Below are 12,278 nucleotides of genomic sequence, written 5' to 3' on the forward strand. Positions count from 1 at the left end.
ACATGGCGGGCCACATGTGGCCCGCGGGCCTTGAGTTTGACACATGTGACTTAATGGATATCAATAAATTATTGGAATCTAAAGCAACCACTGATTTGATTGATGATGTCCTGTCGTCGTTTGTTTGTTTTTTTGTCAGAGTGACCGTCTCTTGATCAAAGGAGCGAAGATCGTGAATGATGACCAGTCGTTCTACGCCGACATCTACATGGAGGATGGCGTCATTAAGTGAGTTTACGTCGCTTGTTTATGGCGTCCTCCGTTCCCTGCTCGGCCCAACCCGTTTCCATGTCGCCGCTTCAGACAAATCGGAGAGAACCTCATCGTTCCCGGCGGGGTGAAAACCATCGACGCCCACGGTCGCATGCTGCTGCCCGGCGGCATCGACGTGCACACGCGCTTCCAGATGCCCGACCGGGGCATGACGGCGGCCGATGACTTCTACCAGGGGACCAAGGCGGCGCTGGCCGGCGGCACCACGATGATCAGTGAGTTGCTCAACTGACAATGTCCTAATTCTTCATTTCATTTCATTTTTTGGGTCATCAATTGTTTTTACCATTCTTGACTCATATAAAATAATTTCAAGGGACACAAAAGGCCCCCAGACCACACTTTGGACACCCCTGATTTAGCATAAATGCTAACTCATGTCGTCTGATGAAATCTGTTGCGGAAAACTTTATCATCTGATAATATATTATGGCTTTATTACCAGAAAATACAGTTTTGATTATAAGAAAACGTGCAATATTTCATATTAATCACATCAAACTTTATTTTATCCCCACAGTACTTGTGATTTTTTTGATCTTTTGGTCTTCTTCTCCTCAGAAACATTTCTTGTTAGCTTTGCTAACTTGATGAATTGACTAACAACCAATCAGACAAAAAGTATCAGAAATAATAGATAAATAAATAATTTCAACTTATATGTACAACAAATCTGAAGAAGAAAAAAGCATCAAGGTGTTCTTAAAAACCGTGATTCCTTATTGGTTGGGAAATATCTCATGAATGCATCAGTCATCATATAAAAGCGTTTATTAAATAGCTTAAATAAAAAAAATAAATTTTCTATCTATTATTCCTTGTTATTTCAGCTTTAAAGAGTTAAATATATTGATGTTTATGTGAACTATAAAAAAACAAAGCAGCTAATTGAAATCTTAATTAAATGCCACATTAGGCCTCCCTGTACTGAATGAGCAGCAAAAACAAACTCTGTTGTCACTCCAGGCTAAACGCTGACTGCTGCAGTCAGGTCTGGAACATTGACGCAACATTGACGCCATTTTGAAGATGAAACTGAACCGTACAATCAGAACAACTCTTTAGAATAACCTCATTCTGCTCATGTTTACAAGATTCATTCAAGAACATTAATGTGTAACCTTTCAATGTTCATGTCAGGTCTGCTCGGTTGACATACGACAGAAATATTCAGGTTCATTGTATTTATTCTAACAAAAGAGGAAACCAAGATGGTGGCTAACATCAGTCCAGCAGCTTCTGTCCCTAAACATTAACTAAAATACAAATAAATAACCATAAAGAAACTACAAAACAATAGCTCTCAATGAGCAATTAGCAGCAGTTAGCATCAGTTAACACTTGTAAAATTAAACACATCTAAAATGGACAACACTAATAATAATAATAACAGTTTAAAACATATACAAGACATAGCAAAATTACTCATGAAACTGTATATTATTAAATTTGTCTAAAATAAATGTTAAAATATAACATTTGTAAAGAAAACATAGAGCCGATCCTACTACATGCCGCAGTTACCGACGGCAACAGATAAAAAGGGGAAGGAGCTGACAGTTACTGGTTACTATGGTAACCACCAAAAGAGCAGCCTAGCAGAACTCTAAACACCAATAAGTGTCTGAAGAAACAACTTGTTGACTTAACAAAAGGAATTCAAAGAATAAATAGACATTTTGACAAACTTCATGTCTATAACATTGTTAAAATAAAACCCAGTTAGAAATGCTGCACTGAATTTGCCCGTTTGAAAAGCTCCGGTCGGACTTGTGGTCTCTGTGTCCAGTTGACCACGTGGTTCCCGAGCCCGGCGTCAGCCTCATGTCCGCCTTCGAGCAGTGGCGCGAATGGGCCGACGGCAAGTCCTGCTGCGACTACTCGCTGCACGTCGACATCACCGAGTGGCACAAGGGGATCCAGGAGGAGATGGAGACGCTGGTGAAGGACCACGGTACGAGCGCTGAGCGTCTGATCCGTCTGCACGGCACAGCAAAACAAACAAAACTGGCAGAAAATTCACAGAAACCTGAAAAAACTTAAGGAGTTTTTCTGACAACCTATATTTGTTCCAAATAAATTATCTAAGGAGTTTTAAGGCAACTGATACAATCTCTTAATGCACTATGAAGGTTGTTTTGTTTGTTTTACTTTCAAAAAATTATGAAACAGGAAGAAAAGTAAATAAATGAAGGATTTAAATCTGGAGTGAGAGATTCTTGTAATCAAACCACCAACAGTTTGCCTTTATTGGCACACATAAAGTCTGCTTAAAGAAATTAATTCTCAGTCATTTGAGATCTTCACATTTTAATGATCATCTTTTAATCTGGTTATTTTCAGGTGTCAACTCTTTCCTGGTCTACTTGGCGTATAAAGATATTTTCCAGCTTACTGATGCTCAGGTACGGCTCCTTTATTTCTCCAAACAACACTTACATCCACCCTGAATTATTCTCCCATATCAAAATGGATAAATCTGTATTGAAATTAACATGATGTTGCAAAATGTATGTTGTAGCAGATCAGCTTCTCTTACAAATCAGATTAAAATGAAATATTTCTTTAAATTAAAGCTTGATTGTAGTGATTTTGAATTTACTGGTTTCTCCTGTATTTTCTGAGAACGGCTGGGACTTTATGATATAATTTTATAATAAAACAAATCGTGCCTCTGGCTTGATTTTTGGCAAAGCTAGATCCAAATCCAGAGTGTATTTGTCTTGGCGAGGCTCCTTCTCATAATGATAGTCTGAGTGTTTCTCTTGGGAGGGTGAGATGTAATAAAAGCCATATCTCAGCGCAGATCTCACTCTGAGTCATGGTGAAAATGAATTAATCCCGTTCGAAAGCAGCTTTGAAGCAGATCTCTGTCGGTTTTTGCACCTGCATGAGGAATGCCGGCTGCAGTTTATTCCTCTTTTGTTTCCGCTGAACTCTGACGGCGCCGCGCTGTTGCATGTTTGGCAGCAGGAAGGCGATGATTCCTTCAGTGAACCCATTTTACTGTGTTACCAAGTAAATCGTGGAAACTTTGGAAAAAAATGTTTGCTTTTCAGCTCAAAACCTTGTTTTCTTGTTTTCAGACTGAACAATGAGATGCCGTTTGTGAAAATAAGCTAATAATCTGGGTTATTTAGTAATAAGAGAAAGAAAAAGTTAGAAATATTTTTGCTAGCCTAGAGCTAAATACTTAGCACAGAGCTAAACAAGCTAAATGTTAGTTCAGAATAAATATTTAGCTCAGAATATTTAGTTCACAAACTAAACACTGAGCTAGCTCTGAGCTAATTATTTAGCTAATATTCAAATTACTTATTAATAAACTGAAGTGGACTATGAAAATAAAAGGTGGGTCTTGTGAACTGTTGCTTAAACTAATAACTACATGCTAGCATGCTTGCTAGCTCAATATTTGGCTAGTTCACTAAATATTTAGCTTGCTAACTAAATTTTCAGTTTGAAACTGTGACATTTATAAAAGAGTGAAAATATCACTTTGAAAAATGACTTTTTCACAGCACTATATGTAGATATTTTCATCAAATCTGATTTCAAATGATACATTTTCATCTCCTTGTTTCTCTTTGATGCAGGTGTATGAGGTGTTCAGCGTGATCCGTGATCTGGGAGCCATCGCCCAGGTTCACGCCGAGAACGGGGACATCGTTGCTGAGGTATGAATTTGAGCTGTCTGTTTCCCCGTAACCAGGATCTAAAAATTTAGCTAGTCTTGCAGATTTCTGTCATTCCAATTTGATTTTCTACTTTTTCTAAAAACAAACAAAACTCTTAAAGAATCCTCCCAGCCAGCCGCTGTTTGGCAATCAGTAAAAGTTTTTTGGTTTCTGAATGTAATGTAACAATTCAGCAGGCACTGCCCAGCCGTTACCTAGCAACCCCAGCAGAGTTCCAACCGTTACCTAGCAACTCAATAGGAATTCTGGCACATTTGGCCAGCTGGTTTTACTGCTTCATGTGCGGGTCAGTGCTGTTTCCCTGAACATAGATAAGTCATTTCATCCCAGTTGTTTCTGTGTTTCTGTATTCTTATATTCATTGATATATACATATTTATTATTGCGTTTGAGAATTGCTATTTTTTAATGACAATTTAAAAATTCTGGTAGTTGTCAATTGTGACATATTGTATATTTTTATTATTTTTAAATGGTATGGACTACCTTTTGTCTCAATATAAAGCTATTTTCATGTGTAAACACTGATTTGGCGGTGTAGCCATCAGGAATTTATTTGGATTTAAAGTGACAAGACGAACTCAAACAGCTCATTCTGAAAGGAGCCCAAGATACGCAGACTAAAACGTCACTATTTAAGAATAATTTTGTGCAGAAAATGTAATGACCATGCTTTGTGTGGCCTGTAATCCTGTTGTAACATGTACGAGTCGCGCTTGTTGGCCGCCGCATGACGTTTGTAATTGCCACCAGATGAGGACAGTCGGTTACGGGGGTCATGGCTGTGATCGGTTTTCTCTGCTGTTGATCGGAAACACCTGGACATGACTCAGCGGTTGACTTTTCCATCGAGTTTGTTTGTGTGTTTGTGCGTTTTTAGGAGCAGAGGCGGATCTTGGAGCAGGGGATCACCGGACCTGAAGGACACGTGTTGAGCCACCCAGAGGAGGTGAATGCTTGGACTTTGCATTTCTACTCCAGCCTCTTTCTTTGCCAGAACAGTTTGACCTTTCCAGTCGTTCACTGCTTGGTACTAAAGTGTTTGACAGTTTTATAATCGTTGGACGATTCTCTGCCTTGGCCAAAACAAGACGCCAAAACAAAGGATGGGGTTTGTCATCAGGACATCTGTTATAAAGATAACACTGTGTTATTGCTAAAACATGTATTTTCTTCCCTTTTTCCTTCTGCCTGGTGGGAAAAAGCACAACATTAATGTTTAAGCTTGACTATAAAACATAAGTCAGTGCTAAAAAAGATTGTATTTGATTTGTGTTCACCTGCTTTTACTGATACAACTAAATAAAAGTCACCTAATTAGACGCTTAGAGGAGATTTTGATGTCTACATCTACAGTGTTTTTCTTTGTTTTCCAGGTGGAAGCAGAAGCTGTTAACCGCGCGGTGACGGTGGCCAATCAGACGAACTGCCCGCTGTACGTTACCAAGGTGATGAGCAAGAGCGCTGCTGATGTCATCGCTCAGGCTAGGAAGAAGGGTGAGGAAAGGATATATAAATGTGTATTTTTTGCTAATTTTGGCCGATTTTACAAAGGAGAACAAAAACAAATAAGTATTTTGATAAACATGCTTTTATTATAACGTGAATACAAATATTTCATGAATAATTCATTATATTTTTAATAAATAACTCAATATATGTATTTCCAATTTTATTTAAGCTATTACATACATAAATATTTATATGACAAATTATATTTTTATTAGTTTGAGGCACTTATGTGCCTCTATGCAACACAGCAACATGAAATTACATTTTCAAGTTTTTTAATATTATCTCCTATAAGTGCTAACAAGAGAGGACCTCTAAAATAGAAAAAAAAATCATAATTTTTTAAAATCAAAATTCTGACATTTTTCTCAAAATTTTGAATTTTTTCTGACTTTTGATTCTGAGGAATAAGCCAGATTTTTTGTTGTTGTTGTCAGTGGTCATAAATGCTTATTCAGTGACACTCAATAAAAAACGTGGAAAAAAATATATATATGTATATATCACTTTTTAAAACCTTTGTTCCTGTAACTTACAATGGTCTGTAAAGATCCTAGTAGCAATGAAATTTATGAGTTGAAAAAAGCTAAAAAATTTTGGAATTAATCTCAGAAATTTCCCATTTTTTTTCAAACTCTTAAATTTCCTTTTTTCTAAAATATTTGAGTTCAAAAACTCAAAAATTTGCACGAGAGAAATTAAATTTTGCAATTAATCTCCTAAATTTTCATAATTATTCTAAAACTTTTTGGCAGACATTTTCTCTATATAGTGTCCTTAACATGCTGCTGCAGAACCTGCCTCTGTCTGGCAGCAGAACTTTACTTTAACCATTTTTCCAGGCACTGTGGTCTATGGAGAGCCGATCACGGCCAGCCTGGGAACGGACGGGTCGCACTACTGGAGTAAGAACTGGGCCAAGGCTGCGGCTTTTGTCACGTCCCCTCCACTGAGCCCTGACCCGGCCACTCCGGACTATCTCAACTCCCTGCTGTCCTGGTACAAGTTGGATCCAACTGGAGACACATTTGGAAATGTTTCTGTCTCAGCATCCCAGTTATATTCACTTTCTTTCTTTCTGCGTGTGTTTTGTCATTTTTAATCTTCATAGTGGCGACCTGCAGGTGACAGGAAGTGCGCACTGTCCCTTTAACACGGCCCAGCGCGCTGTGGGGAAAGATGACTTCACCTTGATTCCTGAGGGTGTCAATGGCACAGAGGAGAGGATGTCAATCATCTGGGACAAATGTGTGGTATGTGTCCTGGACAGGGCCGCCCCAAGTCTTTTTGGGGGTCAGAGCAGATTTTTATTTGGGCCCCCCATCCCAACATGTCAATAACAAATTCTTTATACTTCCTGAGCTATTCTATATGTGCAACATGCCTATTATCATTATCATAATTTTTAATTAACTTAAATCATACCAATGTTATTATATTGATTTAAATTTTACAGGAGTAACAGACTGAAAAAAAAATGTGAATTTTGAATTTGCGTAGTGGTATCTAAGTGAATATGGAGCTAAATTGGGGCCAAAATGTTTGGTAAAAAGAAAAAAATCCATGGAAGTGACAAAAAAAAAAAAAGATTTGAAACTGAACATTTATTTTTGAAAAAAAATTTTAAACAGAAAAAAAGATTTGGAACTGAAAAAGGTATTAAAGTGAAAAAAAGAAGCTGAAATATTTTGAAATGGAAAAAAATCAAAACAGAAAATAAAGATTTAAAACTGAAAAAAAGGTTTAAACTGAAAATAAAAATATGAAACTTAAAAATCATAATTGAATATGAAAAGTAGATCTGAATTTTTTTTCAGTTTCACATTCTTTATTTCTGTTTCAAATATTTATTTTTTTCAGTTTATTTTTTTCATTTGAATAAACTTTGACACTAATTTAGCTCCATAAGTGTAGCATGTTATTTTAACCATGTTAAAGTGACATCAGCTGATCAACACTAAATTTATAAATTTAATATTTCCCCAACAGCAGCCATCAGCAGGAAGAGATTAATCATTATTTGTGTTACAACTATAAAAACAATATAGAAATATTTTTTTCATGTGTAATACCATTTAGTTTGTGTTATTCAAAGCTATTTTAAATATATATGTATTTTTATTATGATGGCTTGGTGCTCTTGAGGGCCCCTGGTGGTGTGGGGGGCCCTAAGCAGCTGGTTAATTTGCATATTTTTTTTTGCCACTTTAGGTGAAACAAAACAAATGAGAACAGTCAAACAATTGGTCAGGAACAACAGACTAAACATGCAACATAGAAGCTTGGAGAATCAGGCCAGTTCTAACGCTCGGTCGTAATGTATTCCAGGTGACTGGTAAGATGGACGAAAACCAGTTTGTAGCCGTCACCAGCACCAACGCAGCCAAGATTTTCAACCTGTACCCCCGCAAGGGCCGCATCGCAGTGGGTTCGGACGCGGACCTGGTTCTCTGGGACCCGGACGTCACGAAGATCATCTCTGCCAAGAGCCACAACTCCGTACGATGTCCTCCATTTTCTGAAGCCGGTGTCAGTGGGAGCGAGTGGGTGTTAGCCCAGTGCTGTGGTGGCTGGGAAGACTGCTGAACAGGGCGTGGGCCTCACACGGTGTCGAGGGAGTGATGTCATTCATAAAATCTGCCAGAGAACTGAAACACATCAGGCTCTGATTGTTTGCAGGCTGCCTGTCTGTGTATGTATGTTTTAGAAAGACATGGAGACCATTGCTGTGGACGTTCTGGGAATCTGCTAATTTAATCCTGTTATGTCCCTGAGCCTCTTTTTGTTCCATGGGAGAAATTATGTATAGCAGCGTGTGAGTAATGGGGTGGCTAATCCTTCTGGTGAGCTCATGTTGGGATAAAGTTTTGCCAGATTGCCATGACCTCAGCGTTAACTTCAGTAGCTTTTAGGAAAGAGCAGTTTAAGGCTTCCAGAGTGGACACACACAAACACACAAACCTCTTCATTGGCCAAACTTCCTCATCTGTTGGGATAAAAATGAATGCTTGTGTTACCCATCAGCTTATCCCTCTTGTCCATACAATTAGCTCTTTTATTAGCATTAGACCACAGGGAACACATTGTAACACATCGGTTAAAGGAATAGTTGTGGATGTGCTGTAAGTCGGTTTTTGTGGAGTCATCATCTGTCCATCTGGTAGAATGATCTCCAGTTTGGAGAATCTGGAAGGACTTTTAGTGTTAGTCAAGATAACAGGACCTTATAACCGGTCCAACCTAAAAGAACTCAAACCCAAAACCTCCAGAGATGTTGTACCAATTATGTTTAAGCCTTCTCACTTTTTGCATTTCACAACTATTTATTGTCAATTATTCTCTTAACTGAAAATAGTTTGTTCTTGTGTCATTTAAAATAATCTAGTTGTTAGCATGAGTAATGGTTTTTTAGGTTTCTGCTAGCCTAAGTAGCCATTAGCTTGAATTAGTCCATAGTTGTTAGCTTAATTAGATATTATTATTAAAGCACTGTTAGATTTAATATAAACTAGACTAATGTAATAACTAATTTAATATCTACTAGACTAATTTAGCTTGATAGATGCTAGCTTGACTAAATGTTAGTTAAATTTTGGGTATTGTCTGTTAGCTTTAGGTAAGTGCTAGTTTTGTGAAATGCTAGCTCAAGTTGCTGTTTGCTTATGTATTTGTTAGCTTTATTAGCTGTTAGTATTATTAGATGTTAGCTTAGGCAGCCATTAGTGTTAGTAACTATCAGTTAAAGTAGCTGTTGGTGTTCATAAATGTGCACTGCTAGCTTTTGTAGCTGTTAGCTTGAGTTTCTGATAATTTATGTAGGTTATTATCTAAACGTTACTGTCTACTTGACTGATACTCAGATTCATTCAACATTCTGTTGCAAATGAATGTTATTCCTCTTGTTCTGGCTATTTCATAACATATTGTTTAAATCTGTGGACAAAGTGACATATTATGATAAAATATTACTCCATTCTGATAATGGGGGGAAAAGTCTGTCTTGAGCTTCTTTTAAGTTTTGTTATTTCAGCAGTTGTAACTTGGGATAAATACTAAAATATGCAATTGGCAGAATGAATTCAAATTCTTCTAGTTTGTGTAAAATAACCCTATTTTTTATGTGCTTACTTTTCTTTTCTTAGACTGTAGAGTACAACATCTTTGAAGGCCTGGAGGTGCGCGGTGGGCCTCTGGTGGTCATCAGCCAGGGAAAGATTGTTTTGGAGGAGGGGACTCTCCACGCCACCGAGGGCTCAGGACGCTTCGTGGCCCGTAAACCGTTCCCTGACTACGTCTACAAGAGGATAAAGGCTCGCAGCAGGGTATAGTGCAGCACTGTTGTTTTGAGGACTGTCGTTTTGGTTCTTGCGTTGAATATTGCGTGTTGTTTTTCTTCTTGCAGCTGGCTGAGCTGAGGGGTGTGCCTAGAGGTCTGTACGACGGTCCGGTGTGCGAGGTGTCCGTCACTCCTAAAACCATGACCCCCGTCTCTTCTGCGAAGACCTCACCTGCCAAACAACCCAGCCAGCCTGTCCGCAACCTGCACCAGTCTGGCTTCAGCCTGTCCGGTCAGTCAGGAACCATCAGTCCATAAGCTTTACTCACAGTCAGGAACCTGTAGCTTGTTTCTGTCTGGTAGGAGAGAGGTGATACTTTGAGTTTATCTCAAAAATATAACCCAGTTGAAGATTTCAAAGGCACTGCCAAAATTTTGAAGAAAGCCAAGCTTTTGGATAATTGGTAAAAACTTTTAGGAAACCTGAAGAATATTTTTGTTCATATTTGAAAATGTAAGGAACCAGTGGGGAGCTTTGCTTTATTTGTACCATGTCAGACATGGGGTTGGCTTAAGTTTCTCTGTGTCAATAACTGGATATTTCTGATCTAATCAACTATTTTAAACCATATAATACCATTAATCCACCGTCATGGATAATACCATGATTTTAACATGATGAAAATGTAAAATTGTAGATTAAACTGAGAATTAATTAATCTGTTTGGGTTTCTACTGCTTCAAAAAAAAAAACCCAAATGGTTTTTGACAATAAGTTCATGTTTTTTGTTGTCTGGACAATGAGCCATTTCAAAAACCTGAGGAATGGAACGTCACAAATCAACAAGCACTGACCTTTAATCTAGTAATCCCAGAGCAGCCGGCCCGTTACCTAGCAACACCAGCGGAATTCCCCCCGTTACCTAGCAACACAAGATGAGCTCCAAGACATTAGGTCAGCAGGTTTTACTGCTGTATTAATTCAATTCAAATGTAAAAATACTTTACTGAACCCAAAGGGAAAGTAAATGTTGTTGTAACTCATATTAATTCAAAAACAAGAGTTATTGTAAATGGTGATTACCACCTGTAGCAGTCCATATTACAGCAAATTTGAAGAAACCTCTTACTTAAGACACTCTGTTTTTCTAATACAGACGTGGATGGTCAGGATGCATATGCTATACAATGGCTGCTGGAAAAAGTTTTGTTGTTGACTTACCATCCAGAAACCACTTGCTCCATTCTTGTTGTTATTCAAAGATGTACGGTTGTATGTTTACACATCTGTAAACGTTGAGTTAGAGGCGTGGCCAGAAGGAGATTACTTGGATTTAAAGTGACAGGACACCCTAAAACGTCTCGAAAACGTAATGAAGATGTTTTGTTTTGACCTGTTCAAGGAACCATAACAGCTTGTTTTCTGTTTGGTCACACAGGTGCTCAGATCGACGACAACGTTCCACGCAGGAACACCCAGCGCATTGTGGCGCCCCCGGGTGGCAGGGCCAACATCACCAGCCTGGGTTAAAGCTCCGCCTCACAAACCCTGACCCTTGACCCTGCATAGGAGGAAATTTGTCAAAGGATGGCGTTCAGCCGGTGAGATCAGGTCGAGAGCAGCCGAACCTTTCACTGCGCCTCACCGTTGATCCCGGCACTTCCTCCTATGCAGTTTTTCTCACCTACCAACTTTCCTGTTTCCCCAGCCTCTATTGGACACAGTTAGAAATAAATAGAAAACAAACAAAAAAGAAAAAAGAGAAAAAAATAACACTGCTTTTTGAGCACTTTTGACTGCATTGTTTTGTTTTTTTATATATATTGTACTTACTTTATTCCATTTGTCCTTTTTATTTTTTGCTTTGCAGTTTTTGTTGAGGGTTCAGGTGAGTCAGTTAGGACAAAAAAGGCCGTGTTTATGCAAGATGCTGTATTTCTGTTCATTTCTTTTCCTTTTTGTTTTGGTTGTAGCTAAAATGAAGAATGGGTACCAAATTGATCAGTGTTGCAGCAGTAAGGTCAAGAATCTCAAATTCTGTTGATAATTTACAATGAATGCTGCCTTAAGAGTTAAAATAATTAAAGAGATTTTTAAAATATTTTGTTTGTTTTGCAGTGTATCTGAGACATGTGATGGTTGGAAAACTGTCACGTTTCATTTCTGTTTTCAGTCATAATTGCAGAATTGGTGGTTGAGAAGTTTTATTCTGTCAGACTTTGCCTTCCCATGCCTTATTGTCTCTTTACATCCTTTTAGTGAGATCTGTCCCATCTGGGAAGTGACTGATTTTCCACTTTGTTTGCATTCCTGAGTCACAAAGATCCAAATTTCACAGCGGAAGCTGCGAAATTCCCAGCCGTCCAACCAACCAACCAACCAACCAACCAACCAACCAACTGCTGCTTTAGCATACAGACTGTTTTCTACTCATCGAAATCTCTCCTTCATTTCCACTTTTTATGTGCCTGAACAAACAGAAGTTGTACTGATATTTTGATTTTGTTCTTTTTTTTAT

General features: G+C 38.3%; 1 protein-coding gene across 2 annotated transcripts in view; it reads left to right on the plus strand.

Moving 5' to 3' along the window:
- The window catches only part of LOC106955571 (dihydropyrimidinase-related protein 2), a 33,117-nt gene extending 21,620 nt beyond the window's left edge, over nt 1-11,497 (plus strand). For both annotated transcript variants that reach the window (XM_015045833.1, XM_015045834.1), the window contains 13 exons: nt 140-228; nt 304-488; nt 2,063-2,227; nt 2,617-2,678; nt 3,870-3,950; nt 4,852-4,920; nt 5,348-5,468; nt 6,326-6,482; nt 6,595-6,736; nt 7,812-7,982; nt 9,626-9,805; nt 9,886-10,051; nt 11,199-11,497. In XM_015045833.1, coding sequence (XP_014901319.1) covers nt 140-228; nt 304-488; nt 2,063-2,227; nt 2,617-2,678; nt 3,870-3,950; nt 4,852-4,920; nt 5,348-5,468; nt 6,326-6,482; nt 6,595-6,736; nt 7,812-7,982; nt 9,626-9,805; nt 9,886-10,051; nt 11,199-11,290 — 1,680 coding nt within the window. In that variant the 3' untranslated portion in view covers nt 11,291-11,497. The remainder of the gene's footprint in view (nt 1-139; nt 229-303; nt 489-2,062; nt 2,228-2,616; nt 2,679-3,869; nt 3,951-4,851; nt 4,921-5,347; nt 5,469-6,325; nt 6,483-6,594; nt 6,737-7,811; nt 7,983-9,625; nt 9,806-9,885; nt 10,052-11,198) is intronic.
- Nucleotides 11,498-12,278: the final 781 nt, after the last annotated feature.

This window comes from Poecilia latipinna, unplaced genomic scaffold (genome assembly GCF_001443285.1).
Source record: "Poecilia latipinna isolate Pla-1442-1.1 unplaced genomic scaffold, P_latipinna-1.0 Scaffold747, whole genome shotgun sequence".
In the NCBI taxonomy this organism is placed as follows: Eukaryota; Metazoa; Chordata; class Actinopteri; order Cyprinodontiformes; family Poeciliidae; genus Poecilia; species Poecilia latipinna.